The following is a 15,832-nucleotide window of genomic DNA, read 5'->3' as shown; positions in this document are numbered from 1 at the left end:
CTGTGAAGCGGAGGGAGATGTACGACCCGTGCGGTTAAAGGTGAGGTCGGGCCTGGGTGTGGGGTTAAACAGAAAAACGGTGATGTGTGCGGAGGCAGCGGGACCCGCACAGCTCAAACCCGCTCCTACGCTGGAGTGACAGCTTCATGTGAGGAGAAAATCAAACACCAGAGAAACATGTGCATGTCTGGGTCCCTAACACTGAAACGGAGGTCTGGAGCACTGAACCATGGTGCAGACAGGCTGTTGGGCAGCACTGGGGAGAGGATGGTGGGGGGGGGGGGGGGTGACGTGTTATGTTCGAGCAGCAGTGTGTGAAAGGTTAACCCCCCGTCCCTCCCCCACTGACCTGTTATACCAGTTGAAGAGCAGCCAGTTGACTCCCTCCAGCTGGTAGTCCCTGAGGCTGTTGCCGTTGCAGTATTCCCGGGAATGCTCCCTCTTCTTCCAGTGGCTGGCTGGGGGTCGCTCCTGCGTGCGTGAGAGGGGGGGGGGGGGGGGAGGGGGAGAGAGAGAGAGAGAGAGAGGAGGTGAGAGAGAGAGAGAGGGGGAGAGAGAGAGAGAGAGACAGAAGGAGAGGGAGGGAGAGAGAGAGGGAGAGAGAGGGAGAAGTAAATGGAGAGGGGGAGAGAGAAAGAGAGAGAGAGAGACAGAAGGAGAGGGAGAGAAGGAGAGAGAAAGAGAGGGAGAGTGAGACAGCAGGCACAGAACTCTATACAGCATGGTGAAATTACCACTACATATACAGTACACCATACACTAGATGTTGGAGCATTAGTGAGGTCAGGCACTGATTGGGCGATTAGGCCTGGGTCGCAGTTGGCTTTCCAATCAATCCCAAAGGCGTGTGGGGTGGGAAGAGGTCAGGGCTCAGTGCAGGCCAGTCAAGTTCGTCCATACCATATCTCAACAAAACCATTTCTATACGGACCTCGCTGTGTGCCCAGGGGCACTGTAATCCTGAAAGAGGAAAGGGCCTTCCCTAAACTGTGAGGGAAGCACAGAATCGTCTAGAATGTCACCGCATCAAGATTAGCCTTCACTGGAACTAAGGGGCCCAGCCAAAACCATGAATAACAGCTGCAGGTACGTTTGGTCATACGGCGCAGACGGGACAGAGGTTTGGTCATACGGTGCAGACGGGACAGAGGTTTGGTCATACGGTGCAGACGGGACAGAGGTTTGGTCATACGGTGCAGACGGGACAGAGGTTTGGTCATACGGTGCAGACGGGACAGAGGTTTGGTCATACGGTGCAGACGGGACAGAGGTTTGGTCACACGTGCGATGGACAGAGGTTGGTCAACGTGCAGAGCGGACAGAGTTGGTCAGTACTGTGCAGCAGGGACACAGTTTGGTATACACAGGTGCAGACGACAGAGTTGTCATACAGGTGCAGACGACAGAGGTTTGGTCATACGGTGCAGACGGGACAGAGGTGAAAGAGGACGTGACTCACCACTCTGCGCAGGTCGGGCCGGATGGCCTGCAGCTGCTGAAACTCCTCCACCTTCAGCTGGTCCACATCCTCCTTCAGCTCCCAAGTGCTGTCCTCGTAGGGCAGGGAGCACCACTTCACCAGGTAATACACCACCGGCTGCACACACACGCATGAACACACACACATGCACGCATTCACACACACACGGACATGCGAAAAGAAAAGAGGGGGAGAGAGTGGGGGAGGGAGATAGAGAGAGACTTCATATAAATGAACTCTGCGTGGACAGGCGCCAGTGTGACGTAAGCGTCAGAGAAAGAGGGACGCACCTCTCCAGTGTCCTTGTCTTCACAGCATGACACTTCCAGAACCCTGTCCACCTCCACATAATCAGGGTTAAAGGGATCCTCCTCTATCTGAATACAGGGAGACACGGCCAATATAAGTTTGTAAGCTCTCTGTTCTTTATAAGAACAAGCTTTGACTGAATACCTTCAAGGCTAAGCACTACAAACACTGAAGCAGACACACAAGCGCGCACACACACACGCACACACCACACACACTCACACACACAAATGCGCATGCAACCACGCACGCACACACACGCACACGAACATGCAACCACGCACGCACACGCAAAAACACACACGCACGCACGCACACGTCCTTACGTCGGCGAAGAAGTGCGCCCTCTGCGCCTGTTTGATCTTGAAGCGTTTGATCTTCTGCTGGATCCTCTTGTCCCTCACCAGACGCTGCTCAGTGGCCCACTCGCAGTGCAGGTAGGAGCTGGCGGAGCAGGCGGAGAAACAGCACAGCGCTTTCACACGCCAGCACTTCTCCATCATCCTCCCCCTTCACAAGCCTTTCCAACCCCAGTAATACCACAGCCATGTCCTACATCAATACAGTGCATGTGTCCTATGGACGTGGATCAATGTGTACTTGGAAAACAAATACATGGCAGCGCATGAATGCCGCTGCCCGACTCATCTACAACCTTCCCAAATTCTCCCACGTCACTCCTCTGCTGCGATCACTCCACTGGCTACCGGTTGCCGCCAGGATCCGGTTCAAAGCCCTGACCCTTGCCTACACTGCTGCCAACAGGACAGCCCCCATCTACTTGCAGGACATGACTCGATTCTATGTGCCTGCTCGACCACTCCGCTCTGCGGCAGCAGGGCGCCTTGTAACCCCTCCCACCCGCCCAAAGGGATCACAGAGCTTCTCCACCCTAGCTCCCCAGTGGTGGAACGAACTCCCCGTCCCTCTCCGAACCTCCCCCTCACTACCCATCTTCTGCCGTGGCCTGAAGACTCATCTCTTCAGACTATACCTAGACTAACCACCACCATGCTGTATATTTTCCCTCTTTAAACCCCCCCCCCCTTTTCATGACACTTGTTACATGTTGCCCCATCCCAGCACTTTTTGGTAATTTGTATTTGTCCTAATACTGTAGCTTATTCTTTTGCCTAGTTGGCTTTGCAGAGGTTAGGTCAGAGTGAACTGTGTTCTTGGCTAGAAATAGCTGTACAAAATAAGTATTGTACCTTACTGAACCTGTGTTTAGCAGTTGTCTATGACCATGAAATGCACTTTTTGTACGTCGCTTTGGATAAAAGCGCCTGCCAAATAAATGTAATGCTGTTCCAGATCTTTTATGCATTTTCATGTAGAGGAACAGAGAGAGCGTTCCTTATCCTGCTTCTGTGGACAGAAGGTGTACTGTTGGCACACAGTACAAGCGCCATTTTGGATTATTTCTCCAGGCCAGGCAGCGGCAAGCACTTCAGATCTTTCTCAGAATTACATGCAGTCACGACTCTGAAATTTAGCCCAAGGCCCATCTCTCATGAGATCACAAAAAGGAGGTCTTACTAGTTTTTGTATTTCACGAAGAACTCCTCCACTTCAACCACGACTCCAGGAGAGACCTGCGGGAGAGATTTTAACAGCGTGAGAAAGCGTTTCAGCGGTCACAAGCTGAGCACGCGACTTCATAACGGACCAGTTCAGAAAGCCCATCGCAAGCGCAGCAGAGCGACTACCTCGTTCTTCAGCACACGGGACGCCATGATTTTATCAACGACGGCAGCATCTTCCTCACTGGGGTTCTCCTGAAGAAACGATAAAAAAAGAAACCAGTGTGACTAAGTAAATATACATCTTTCTGCTCATAGTGCACTGACGCTATGCTGTTTGAATTTCACCTCTGAGAGTAAAACAAGCGAATGTTTTGCCAGTGTGTGACATTTTAACAGGATCCGGTAAGATGGCGGCTGATTGGCCTGGAGCAGGGCGTGAGGCTCGGCAGGCCCGTACTCACCACAAACAGCTGAGCGGACGGGCCCTTGCGGCCGGGGGCGCTTTTGGGCTTCTTCGCCTTGACGATCACCCGCGCCTCCTCGTCCGACACCCGGGACTCCCCATCCTCCACGTACTTCTTCCTCTTCACCTGCCGGTTGGATCTTCTCTTCTGGGGAAGGGGGGAGGGGTTAAAACGTGGATAATGTCAGGTGGGATGGCAGTCAAGCATGCTGCGTCCCGCTATCCCAGAAGGCCATGCTTTACCACCATTGTCGACAAACGTGACAAACGCCGCTGGATCACTGAACTACAGGAGAGGCGGCGCCGAACTGAAAAAAAGACTTCCTGGTCATTGGCTGTTCTCACAGCCGCTGAAGGTCCCCGTCCATCTGAAACGCTCTACTCCATCTGTCTGTCACTCAGAGCGTTAAAAGCCCGCCTCGCGCAGAGCGCTACGGTGTCAGACTCAGCGGCCTGAGCGTCACTGAGCGTGCTCGGGGTCAGAGGGCACGGCCCCCGTGACGCGCTCCGCGTGGAAGAGGTCTGAAGCGAAGCCACACCGTACAGCGCTGGGCGGCGCTGCTCTGGGGAGCGACAGCAGGACGCGCGGAGTCTGAATTACGATAATAACCGTCATTACCGCCACCGGCCTAATTACTGGCGCAAATCAGTCAATGAACGTATTTGGGGGGCGACGCTTTCAGGCGCCGTGACTTCGGGGGACCCCTAACACGTCAGCGCACGCGGAGCCCGACGGAGCGTCCCCGAAATCATCCGGCCGCCGTTAAAAAAAAAAAAAAAAAAAAAGCCACCGTCTCCGCCGCCGCCGACGACGCGCCACATTCGCCCTCGCGGCTCAGCCTAAATGAGTCATCATCATCATCGGAGAGAGAGAGAGAGATTTAATTAAGGTCGGGACGCGATTCAACGAGGATAATTATATCTTCGCCAGGCAGACACGGGTGATCAAAAAAGAAGTGTTGAGACAAGTCGCATCCACTCGCTCGCTCGCTCGACAGAGACGGCTGCGTATCCGCGGCGACGAGCGTGTGGCCCTCGCGGCCCCTGTGAGCACGGATACGTCACCTGCTCCCCCAGGATTCATTTAGCGTGTGAAGGGGGGGCTCACCGAATCGTCCTCTCGGGGGGGACCTGTGTGAAGCGGCGGGGGCTCACCAAATCGTCCTCTCTGGAGGAGTGCGTTTGTGAAGCGTGGGGGCTCACTGAATTATCTCTCTGGAGGAGCGCGTGTGTGGAGGGGAGCACGTGTGTGAAGGGGGGTGTTGGGGGCTCACCGAATCGTCCTCTCTGGAGGACCGGCGCGGCGGCGGCTCGTCGTCCGACGGCTCCTCTGAAGACTCGTTCTTCCGCTTCTTCCTCTTGCCCAGCTTGATGACGATTTTCCTGTGAGCGAAATACAGAGAGAAACTCACGTCAGAAATATAACAATAACAAAATTTCTTTACATTTACATCAGTCCGTTAGACATCGTACCATATTAGCATGAAAAAAACGCCACTGTGCGCAACGTGCGACAGACATTTCTGTTCAAAAAATGCATTAACACCCCAGAGGTGCCTTTTGTGGGGGAGAAAAATCTAAGCAGCACCCAAACCCAGAATTAGTCACTTTCGCCAACTACTTTGAACTTCTGACCTTAATTAAACAGAGGCTGTGAATGAGTGGTTCTGCTTCATTCACAAATGCTGTCGGCTAAGCTACGGGCACCAGGGCGCACGTGTCACTCTGCAGCGCTTGCGAGTGGAGAACCTGATATCCCACAATGCACTGCAGCCTCTCTCAGTTTCGACCAGAAAAATAACGGCTCGTGCAGGCAGCCTTCAGTCCGTCACCTCGTACTGGCGTCAACAAAACAGAAGCGCTATGTGACCCACTTCTGTCAATACCGGCTGCCTTTCTCCCAGCTGGATAGACTGAGCGGCTGAACGGATTCAGCAGAGTAATAGAGGCCACACTTGATGCTGACTGATAGGGCAGCGGTGTGGTTGTGTGCCGAGGTGTTTTCTCCTGGATTTATACCATCAAACCGCAACTGTGAAGCAGCATCTGTCACGCTGTCAGGACAGGGCACTGTTTTTGCTGGATTTTTCAGAGCGAAGGAGGTTCCTGATCTCGTGGGACTGGTACATTTACGGACGGCGTTATCGTAGTCTTTTTGACCATGGCGTGCTTCATATGAGAGGGGTACGGACGGTCACCTTTTCGTAAATGGTAAATGGACTGCATTTATATAGCGCTTTTATCCAAAGCGCTTTACAACTGATGCCTCTCATTCGCCAGAGCAGTTAGGGGTTAGGGGTTAGGCGTCTTGCTCAAGGACCCTTCGACACGCCCAGGGCGGGGTTTGAACCGGCAACCCTCCGACTGCCAGACAATCGGTCTTACCTCCTGAGCTATGTCGCCCCATTTTCATCATTTCAATAACGTTTCATCTCTCTCTCGGTCGCCTCGTTCTTCAGTTCTTTCACAAATACACAGCGACCGCAATCACGATTTTTACAGCTCCGAGCCAAAGACGAAGAGCTAATTACCTTCGTTAGTTACTCACACTTCCCATGACTAAATCAACAAGAATCTCTGAAAGCCGTAGGTGCCCTAAAGCTTAAGAGGCAAAGTGTAAACAAAAACAACAGCTTTTTTAATGAAAGCGAACGCACGCACCAATTTAAAAGGAAAACAGATGGATGCACGAGGGCTACGCATCTTGAATAATCTGATATTTGAATATCGTAAGGCTAATTCCTTCTTCCTCTGCTCCCCAGAAACATGCAAAGCAGCAGTTCTGGGCAGATAATGACTCACGGCAGAGAGCTCTGCGCTCTCTCACACATTCAGGAAATGAAAAATACCCACGATTACGCTTCATATTAACATTCTGCAGGATTTCTGCAGGATTCCAGGAACTTCCTTCATGAATATTGATGACGACAATGACAGAACAAATATTAAAATACTAGTTGTGAAATTCCTGCAGTACAGTTTCAAAACCCTTTGGAATGAACATTTTCAGAGTATCCCAATGTTTCTAGGGAACTGAAGACTGAAGACCATTTTCTCACACATGCTCCTGAACAACACGGTGGACTCTGAGAAGAGCACCAGTGGTCAGAGTGCTGCATGTAGCCTACGTGATCCCGTACGGCAAATCTGCCCTTCGAGGCCATTACTGCAGCTGCTCTCCTTTTCTACTCGATGGCTCGTTGACTAGCGTGGCAGACAGTTAACCAGTAGAGCTCACACACTGTAGCTCCGCTTTGAACCTGTATTACACACCGTTACAATCAGAGCTGGATCTGCCCTTACAAAGATCCAACTTCGAATCGATGCAAAAATGCAGCTTCAGTGTTGCGGGCAGTACTGCATGTCATTGCTAACTCCCATAGCCCTGAACCTATAGTGATGTGCGCATGACTGTAACTATACTTATTTGCTAATGTAGCAGACGGACCAAAAACTTCGCGCACTTGGGTGTCCCACAGCTAAACCTGTCCTGATTACAGGGGAAGAATGGAGACTCGGTACTGCCGGCCCCCAGGACTGGAACTGGGTAACTCCGGAATAGGGCATCGCCCAAAATAAAGAATTCCTCTGAGTATACAGCCACATTTAACAATTCAGAGATTTATTATTCAAATTCACCTTCGAACTCCACATGCTTCCGGTCTATTACCTGCATTAAACAATATTCACCAACGGGAAAAAAATACAGCTTTTAGAAGAGCACGGTATTAGGTCAGCGAAGACAGACACGTTCTCTTTTCCACGGAGCTTGGAGGCAGGCCACACGCAGGCCCACAGCGTTCGAACGCTCATCCGTTCGCTCTCAGAACGCATGAGAACCTGAGGCTTTCCCACCGCTGGTCCTCCTCCAGTGGATTTGCACAGAGTTTCTGCAGCCCCACGCTCCACACGTACTCACTCACAGTGGGCGGTGAGTCACTGCACAGCTGCGATCGTACAATAAACACGCGGAGAGCGCGGAGATAGCTGCTCCACTAACACCCCCCCCCTGTGATCTGACATCTCCCCAGCACTGCTGCAACACAAACATTTCAGTTCCATTTATGGTTTTTATATGCTTTTCCTTGCTTAATGCAAAATGCAATTTAAAGTGAAGATGGCAACAGCCAGCAGGCTGCGCAGGGGTAGCCTACATCATGACCTTGCACCGGGTGTGCCGACCAGACATAGAGCACAGGAGTCAGAGCCAATTTTTTCATGCAAAACTGGCATACCTGGAACTGAACAAGCAAACTGTACAGCTTGCATTCCGCTCTGAATACTGCCCAGTTCTACACTACTGTGACATAAACACATGCAAATTAATGTAAATTGCATAGATGGAAACGTGGGCGGGGCTAAGGGTCCCTGAAAGAGTTTTTTTCCCAACGCATATTCTCCAGATGGTGGATTTTAATCAAAGCAACAAAAAAAAAAAAAAACCACAATGTTACACAACAGAGAGTCCCAGAAGTCTCCTGGGTTATGAAAAGTAACAACCGATTCAAGTAACGGCCCTTGCTTATGAATGTTTCAGCTTTGTTTAGGAGAAATTGTGTTTTTTTGTTAGTCTGGTCTATCAAATACTACATTACCCATGAGCCTCAGCATCTGCTTCTATGATGACAACATGGGCCAGACCCTAGGACCCAGAGCCCATGGAATTAAAGAGATCTACGAAGCATCCTCATTGTCTGGTCTAACTAACTTTACCTCAACAAAATGGCGAACCTCCAGAAAATCGAGCTCTGTGACTGGATGATTCCTATTTCAATATTCATGAAGACTGGTAGTTAATGTATCTTCCAAAATTGTTATGGGCACAGTTTTGCACCCTTTCCTTTTTCCAAATGTTTCGTGATGATAAAACCGGAAGAGTGTTTGAAATTCCCAAACTGTGCTTCACGTTAGACTGTCATGGTAAGAAGTGATTTTTGGATTTTTTGCTTCCGGAAACTAAGTTTCCCTCAAAATAACCACGCCCTCGTTTCTACTCTATAAACGCGGATCATTGAGGCCTCTGGAAAGGCCTTTATCTTCAAATATACTCTGCATTCTCATACCCAGCATGCTTCATGTTCTGGATTCACAACGGGGAATCGTGCTTACAGTGATGTCACAAATGCCTTGATGCTTATTTGACGATCCCAGGATCACTCAGAGAAACACAACCGCTCCTGTACTTCAGACTGCCGGTACTTTGAAAGAGAGCAGCAAGAAGAAACAGAGGGAAGATAAAGGAGTTCTTAGACAAAGTGAGGAACCATCAGAAGCTGCCGTCTCCCACCCAGAGTCAATCCTGCAGCAGAATTTGAGAAAATGAAAGCTGCATTTTTCTCTACTGGCGTAGTCTACAAGGCACTCAGGCAATGCAGAGAGAGCGGGGGGGGGAGAGAGGGGGAGAGAGAGAGAGAGAGAGAGAGAGAGAGAGACGAAGGGGGTGTGTGTCCTCCAGGAACAGCTCTCCCCCACCTCCCCTCCCGCATGCTCACAAGCCACACACAGAGCTGTCACTCGCCGAGAATCAGCGCGTGTGTCGGATGAGCTGTCGGCACTGTGCGTGAGGGGAGAGATGAGTGACGTGTGTGTGTGTGTGTGTGTGTGTGTGTGTTCCCCCTCTCCCAGGATGTGCACATGTGTGTTATGGCACCGGCGTGTATGTGTATGAATGTGCGTGTGTGAGTGTGTGCTGTGCGTGAGCGCGCGATAGTGTCCGTGTGTGTATGTCCGTGTGTGTTGTGAGGATGTGCTGTGTATGTTATGTGCTCCAGGAGGTGGTGTGTGTATGGCCCTCCGTATGAACGCCCCTTCTCAGGATGTGCCTGTGTGTGTAGAGCTGAGAGAGAGAGAGAAGAGAGACAGAGAGACAGAGAGACAGAGAGACAGAGACAGAGACAGAGACAGAGACAGGACAGAGACAGAACAGAGACAGAGACAGAGACAGAGAGAGAGAGACAGAGAGAGAGAGAGAGAGAGAGAGAGAGAGAGAGAGAGAGAGAGAGAGAGAGAGAGAGAGAGAGAGAGAGAGAGAGAGAGAGAGAGAGCCAGGCCAGGCCCCCTGGCCCACATCCAGTCCTCACACCCCTCTCACTCACAGCCCCTCATTCAGCTCCACATTACCCACAAACCACCGCGTGCCGCCGCATATCCATGGCAACCAGCGCCTTCTGTGGAGCAGCGGCGGTGCCACGGGTCACAGGCAGAAGAAAACGAGCAGCGGCGGTGCCACGGGCCACAGGCAGAAGCAAACGAGCAGCGGAGCGCGGAGCCCGGGCAACAGCACCGGGGCACCAGCGCTGGAACGCTGAGAACGACACCTGAACACAACCCTGAACGCTTTCTCCCTGCGCAGCTTTGAGCGCGCTCGGATTACACAAGAGAGATCTTTTTTATGGACAAAAGCCAACGAGATTACATCAGCGATGATTTTAACCACGCATCCATCCATTCTGCTAGCGGCCCGTTTGCCCAGTCAGATACAAATCAGCACTTTTTCTCCCCTGCAGAATCCTGTGGTTTAGCACGGAAAAGGGATCAAGATTACGTGGCGGGTTCAGAACTGTTGAGAGGGGAAATCTGAACAGCCTGCACACCCACTGATCAGGCAACCACAGACGCAACACAAAACCTCCTCAGGCCTTCGTTTTTCTGTGTGTGTGTGTGTGTGTGTGTGTGTGTGCGAGTGTGTGTGTGTGCGAGTGTGTGTGTGTGCGTGTGTGTGTGTGCTTGCTTGTGAGTAAGAGAGGAAGCGAGAGAGAAATCTGTCTTTGATACAAACTTTCTCACACCCACATGCAAACCATATGTGTACACATGAAACACAGACACACACACACACACACACACACACGCATACATGAAACACACACACACAGACACAAATGCACACACAAACACACACATGCACACATGAAACACACACGCGCGCACACACACACACACACACACCCCTGTGATGTGACCAGGCAGTCTGTTGAGGCACAGTGGCAGCCCCATAGCCAGACTGTGTCACATCAGAGCTGAGACTTCCACACTCAGAGAGGCTGCAGTCATAAGGCTGAGGAGCTGCACTGAGGAGCTGCACTGAGGAGCTGCACTGAGGAGGTGTACTGAGGAGGTGCACTGGGGAGATGTACTGAGGAGCTGCACTGAGGAGCTGCACTGAGGAGGTGCTGGAGGGACCCAGCACAGAACCAGAGCTCCATCAATCACCTCCAGTTTAAGGAGCACTTCTTTGGGGAGGCTCTGGAGCACTAATCCCCTAGTGCATCCTGGGAACACATACATCACCACAATCATTCAGAGAATACCCAAACGATAAAATGTATGATCTTGATCACCTGAATTTATATCTGAATCCCCACAGCTCCCGAAATGAACAGAGAAGACTGGAGGTTTTGATTTACAAGGCCTTCCCCACATAAAGATGACCCGCTGTCCCATGTGACACCAACAATCACTTCAGTCAGTGTCACTTTGCTCTCCATCTTTCACACGGAAGACGACAGCCATCACTCTCGGACATGTGACCTGGGGTTGCCAGGCAACATGCGTAAGAGCGAAAAATAGCCTTGCGGGTCCACGGCTGTTACATCACTTCCTGTGGTTGGCACTGCAGCTCACCAATGCATGAAATTAAACACGCGGAGCTCAAATTCTTACCTCTTTCATCAACAAGTTTTCTGAAGGCAGTACTCAGGCCCTCCTGCTCGAAAATGGACAAAATCTTACTTTGGTGTAAAGAGACAGTACACACGTCCTGAACTTCTGTCCCAAAAACGGGGGCAGTAACAGCTGTTTGTAAAATCTACAGAGTTCCCTTTCGCACTTGAACTAGCTACACAAATATAACACAGAAGAAACCCCGCAAACAGACCTACCATTGCGTCATCAGTAAATCCACTCAGATGTGCTGTACAGGATCTTCATCACTGAGGCACTTCGATTAATGCGCCCCATTCATTGCACCAGAGGAGAGGCGTTTCTCAATGCTCTTCCAGTTCTAACCTCCATTTCACCAAGATTTAAGAATACTCTAAAAGTGAATATGTCCAACAAAGCACACCTCGTTCAACAGCTAGAGATCTCGTTAAGGTGCTAATTTGTAGAATCAGATGCGCCAAATTAAGGTTGAAACGAACGGCCAGAAGATGGCAGATTTCCAGGAACAGTGTTAGTTACCACTGCCATATGCTATATGTGCCTTGTTAATATACTGGTCAGATATTACACTAAGATACTAAAACACTTCTGGTCGGTAGCATTGTTGAATCTCAGACACTTCATTTGCAGGCTCTTAATGAATATCTGTGAACATTCACATAGGGTGTGGCAGTAGGGAAATCGCCCACGGCAACTGAAACACTACCTGAGCATCCCGCTACCAACCAGAACCGCCTAGCCAGGACAGTACAGAGGAGGGGGGGAGCACAGGGTCTCTCTCTCTCCGTCTTCCCAGAATAACCTGCTCCACTTCCCAAGGACGCCGAGCAGGAAGTGCCCGTGCGCAGGAAGCTCATCCCAGGGGTCCTCCGCGGCTGTCTGCGCCGCTTCATCGCCGTGGAAACGCGAGAAACGCTTCAGAGACCCGCAACGCAGCAGCCAGTCGGAGGAAAGCTCGCGCTCGCGCTCGGATACGGAGCAGGTGAGGAAGAGGCACGGTGGGGGGGGGGGGGGGGGCAGAGAAACGGGACAGGGGAACGATCATCCCTCGCCAGCAATGCGGCGACTCCCTGAAGGAGGCGGGGCCAGGGGTCACATGCCCAAATCACACCGCCACACACAGCTGACCTGCTGGGACGCCTCCCGGGGCGCGAGCACGACGACCTGCTCCGCACAAGCCCCCCCCCCCCCGAAAATCCTACATGCATTTACAGAGCAGCGCCGCTCAATTTGATTCCTCAATTAACCCCATTACCAAAACGCGACGGATTTTTGAACGTTCCAACGATATTCACCTGTAACAAAATCAAGAGCGTTCGACTGGCTACTCGTAAGCGGAAAGAAGCCTCCGTGTGTTTGAGGAGGGGAGAAATGACTCGCGTCCCCGCAGCGCTAGAATCCGTGTCGGGTTTTTTGCGAGCGGCAGCTCCTCCCTCCCGCGCTGGTGCTGTGGGGGCCGGGTACTCACAACACGCTCAGTTTGTAAAGAAGAGCGTTTACACCAGACTGACGAGCCAAATTAGCATACGCAGCGCTGCGCCGGTCATAAAGCACGACGTGAATCACAGGAAAGAGACGGGTTTCGGAGGCAGAGGAGGAGGCGGTAAAGCCAGCTCAGAGCCACAGGAGAAACGCTAACCGCGATCGCTGAGAGAGCACTGCAGTCTGAGAGAGCACTGAGTTCACAGAGAGCATAGAGTTCAGAGAGAGAGCACTGAGTTCACAGTGAGAGCACTGAGATCACACAGAGAGAGTACTGAGTTCAGAGAGAGCACTGAGTTCAGAGAGAGAGAGCACCGAGTTCAGAGAGAGAGCACTGAGTTCAGAGAGAGAGAGCACCGAGTTCAGAGAGAGAGAGCACTGAGATCACAGTGAGAGCACCGACTTCACAAAGAGAGCACTGAGTTCACTGAGAGAGCACTGAGATCACAGAGAGAGCACTGAGATCACAGAGGGACTGTTCACTGAACCATTTCACCCAAGAGCAGTTCGATGAACCAGGGCGTACACAGACACCCTGCACAGTGAAACCGCTAAATATTCCAGCTCAGGATTCAGCCACGTTTGTGCTCTTTTGGGGGGGGGGGGGGGGTGTACCCCGTTATATCGCAGCCGTTTCCTCTCAGGTGCTACATCCTGCAGGCCTGCCACACACGCTCTTCTTCATGCTCTGCATTTCTCCAGCAGGCTGTTCAATGTGCAAGCACAGCCCCCACACAGCGAAAAGGCATCAGCACGCAGGGCACGTGGGGGGGGGCTAGGAGTAATGAGTCTCCTGAACTCTAGCGCCCCCTGTAGCACAGCGCAGGCCAGAGCAGAGCCTGCTAGAGCAGCGCCGTTCACATTTCCTGGAAAAAAATAAAAAGAAACTAAAACTAGCCGGTGCTGCCCAGGCTGCCACCCGCCATGAAGCCGCCGCTGAGCACCGTTTACTCAGGAGCTCCGCTGTGCAGGGAAACGCTGAGCTCTGCCTCAGTATTACACCGCCATCACAGCACTCCCCCACCCACAGAGCCGCTCCTCCCTCACAGACACACACACAGGCCTGTATTACACTCCCCTTTCTCTCTCTCTCACACACACACCACTCCCCCACCCACAGAGCCTCTCCACCCTCACACTCATACACACACAGGCCTGTATTACACTCCCCTTCTACACACAAACACACACACACACACAGCCCTGTATTACCCTCCTCTTTCTCTCTCACACACACACACACACACACACAGAGCCCTGTATTACCCTCTCCTTCTCTCTCTCTCTCTCTCTCACACACACACACACACACACTCACACACACAGCCCTGTATTACCCTCCCCTTTCTCTCTCTCACACACACACGCACACACACACAGCCCCGCATTACACTCTCCTTCTACACACAAACACACACACAAGCCCTGTATTACCCTCCCCTTTCTCTCTCTCACACACACACACACACACACACACACACACACACACAGCCCTGTATTACCCTCTCCTTCCTCACACACACACACACACACACACACACACACACACACACACACACACACCCCTGTATTACCCTGTCCTTCCTCGGCGGGTTATGAGGTGAGAAAGCGCTCTACCCCCAGCGGAGATCTGGCGCCCCGTCTCCTCTAATAGCCCCATTTCGGAGCGTTCGAACCCTGCGCTTCCGGACCGGAATGAGGAGCCTGGAAAACCCGATCTGGAATTACACAGCACCTGTACTTCCCCACGACTCTCCAGGGCAGGGGTGTCCAATCTCATCCAAAAAGGGCCAGTGTGGGTGCAGGCTTTTGTCACAGCCCAGCACTAATACACCTGATACTAATTATCAAGGTCCTGACTGAAGACCATTATTAGCCTAGTTAATTGATTGAATCAGGGGTCATAGTGCTGGGCCAAAACAAAAACCTGCCCCCACACCTCTGCCCCAGGGGAACAGTCAGTCTCTTATTTTAGCCTTTCCAGGGACAGTGTGGTAATCACAACCTTTCCAGCTTCTCACTGCACATTGTCACTGATGATACAGTACAGTGTGATAAGAGCAGCTACACTCTTCAGAACGCTGTTGTGACAGGGAATGCAAAAACAGCCCATCCCGATATTTGTCCCGAAGAACGATGGAGAGTCGCCGCGTCACCGTGAGGTTGACCTTTGAACCTTTGAACCACTTCGCTGGGTCGGAATGTTACGGCTCGTTTGAGAGAGGCAGCCATCAACAACATATTTGCTGACCTGTTCTAAAACAGAAGACTTGCCTGGTTACCTGTACACAGCCAAAATATATTTTAGCATTAGATGCACAAACCAAAATTTCAACTGTTTAGAACCAGCGACACTACACGAGGGGGGGAGGAGGTAGGACTCTTACTGACAGGGGCCCTCAAAACCTTGTGGTGCAATTGCGCAAGGATGGGGCGGTGGGGCCCCATGTTTTCACGGGGCCCAAAGTTTACTTGCAGTGCCCTTGCCTACAATTAGGGCTGTGTAATAAATCAATATTAATAACAAAAAAAAAATCATAATATTAACCAAAAAAGTTTGGGTAGCACCGCTACCTTAAGACTAGAAATGAAATGGACAGAAAGGGTCAGGGCAGAGCAGTGATACATTACATTACAGGCATTTGGCAGACGCTCCTATCCAGAGCGACGTACAACAAAGTGTATAACCATAACCAGGAACAAGCGTGTCGAAAACCCTAGAGAGAAGTACTGTTCCAAGTGCAGGGAACCACCGCATAGTTCAACTTGGACTCTGTAGGTTAAACTGATTAACACTAACACAAACAAGAACAGCAACAATGCAGTCTATGCAAAAATACAAGCAGTAGTTTAAGACACGAGTGCATTAACTAAGTCAACTACGAAACAGCTGCCTAGTTACAACCCTAA

The 15,832-nt window shown here is 51.4% G+C and overlaps 1 protein-coding gene across 1 annotated transcript in view; it reads right to left on the bottom strand.

Moving 5' to 3' along the window:
- Positions 1–15,832, bottom strand: part of LOC135242642 (chromodomain-helicase-DNA-binding protein 9-like) — an 81,773-nt gene that overhangs the window by 35,429 nt on the left and 30,512 nt on the right. Inside the window, exons 4-11 of the mRNA XM_064313796.1 lie at positions 5,053–5,161; positions 3,777–3,926; positions 3,499–3,567; positions 3,329–3,384; positions 2,116–2,233; positions 1,771–1,857; positions 1,460–1,597; positions 350–471 (exon numbers count right to left, since the gene is read on the bottom strand). Coding sequence (XP_064169866.1) covers positions 350–471; positions 1,460–1,597; positions 1,771–1,857; positions 2,116–2,233; positions 3,329–3,384; positions 3,499–3,567; positions 3,777–3,926; positions 5,053–5,161 — 849 coding nt within the window. The remainder of the gene's footprint in view (positions 1–349; positions 472–1,459; positions 1,598–1,770; positions 1,858–2,115; positions 2,234–3,328; positions 3,385–3,498; positions 3,568–3,776; positions 3,927–5,052; positions 5,162–15,832) is intronic.

This window comes from Anguilla rostrata, chromosome 16 (genome assembly GCF_018555375.3).
Source record: "Anguilla rostrata isolate EN2019 chromosome 16, ASM1855537v3, whole genome shotgun sequence".
Taxonomy (NCBI): Eukaryota; Metazoa; Chordata; class Actinopteri; order Anguilliformes; family Anguillidae; genus Anguilla; species Anguilla rostrata.
This window is presented reverse-complemented; position numbering and strand designations above follow the sequence as displayed.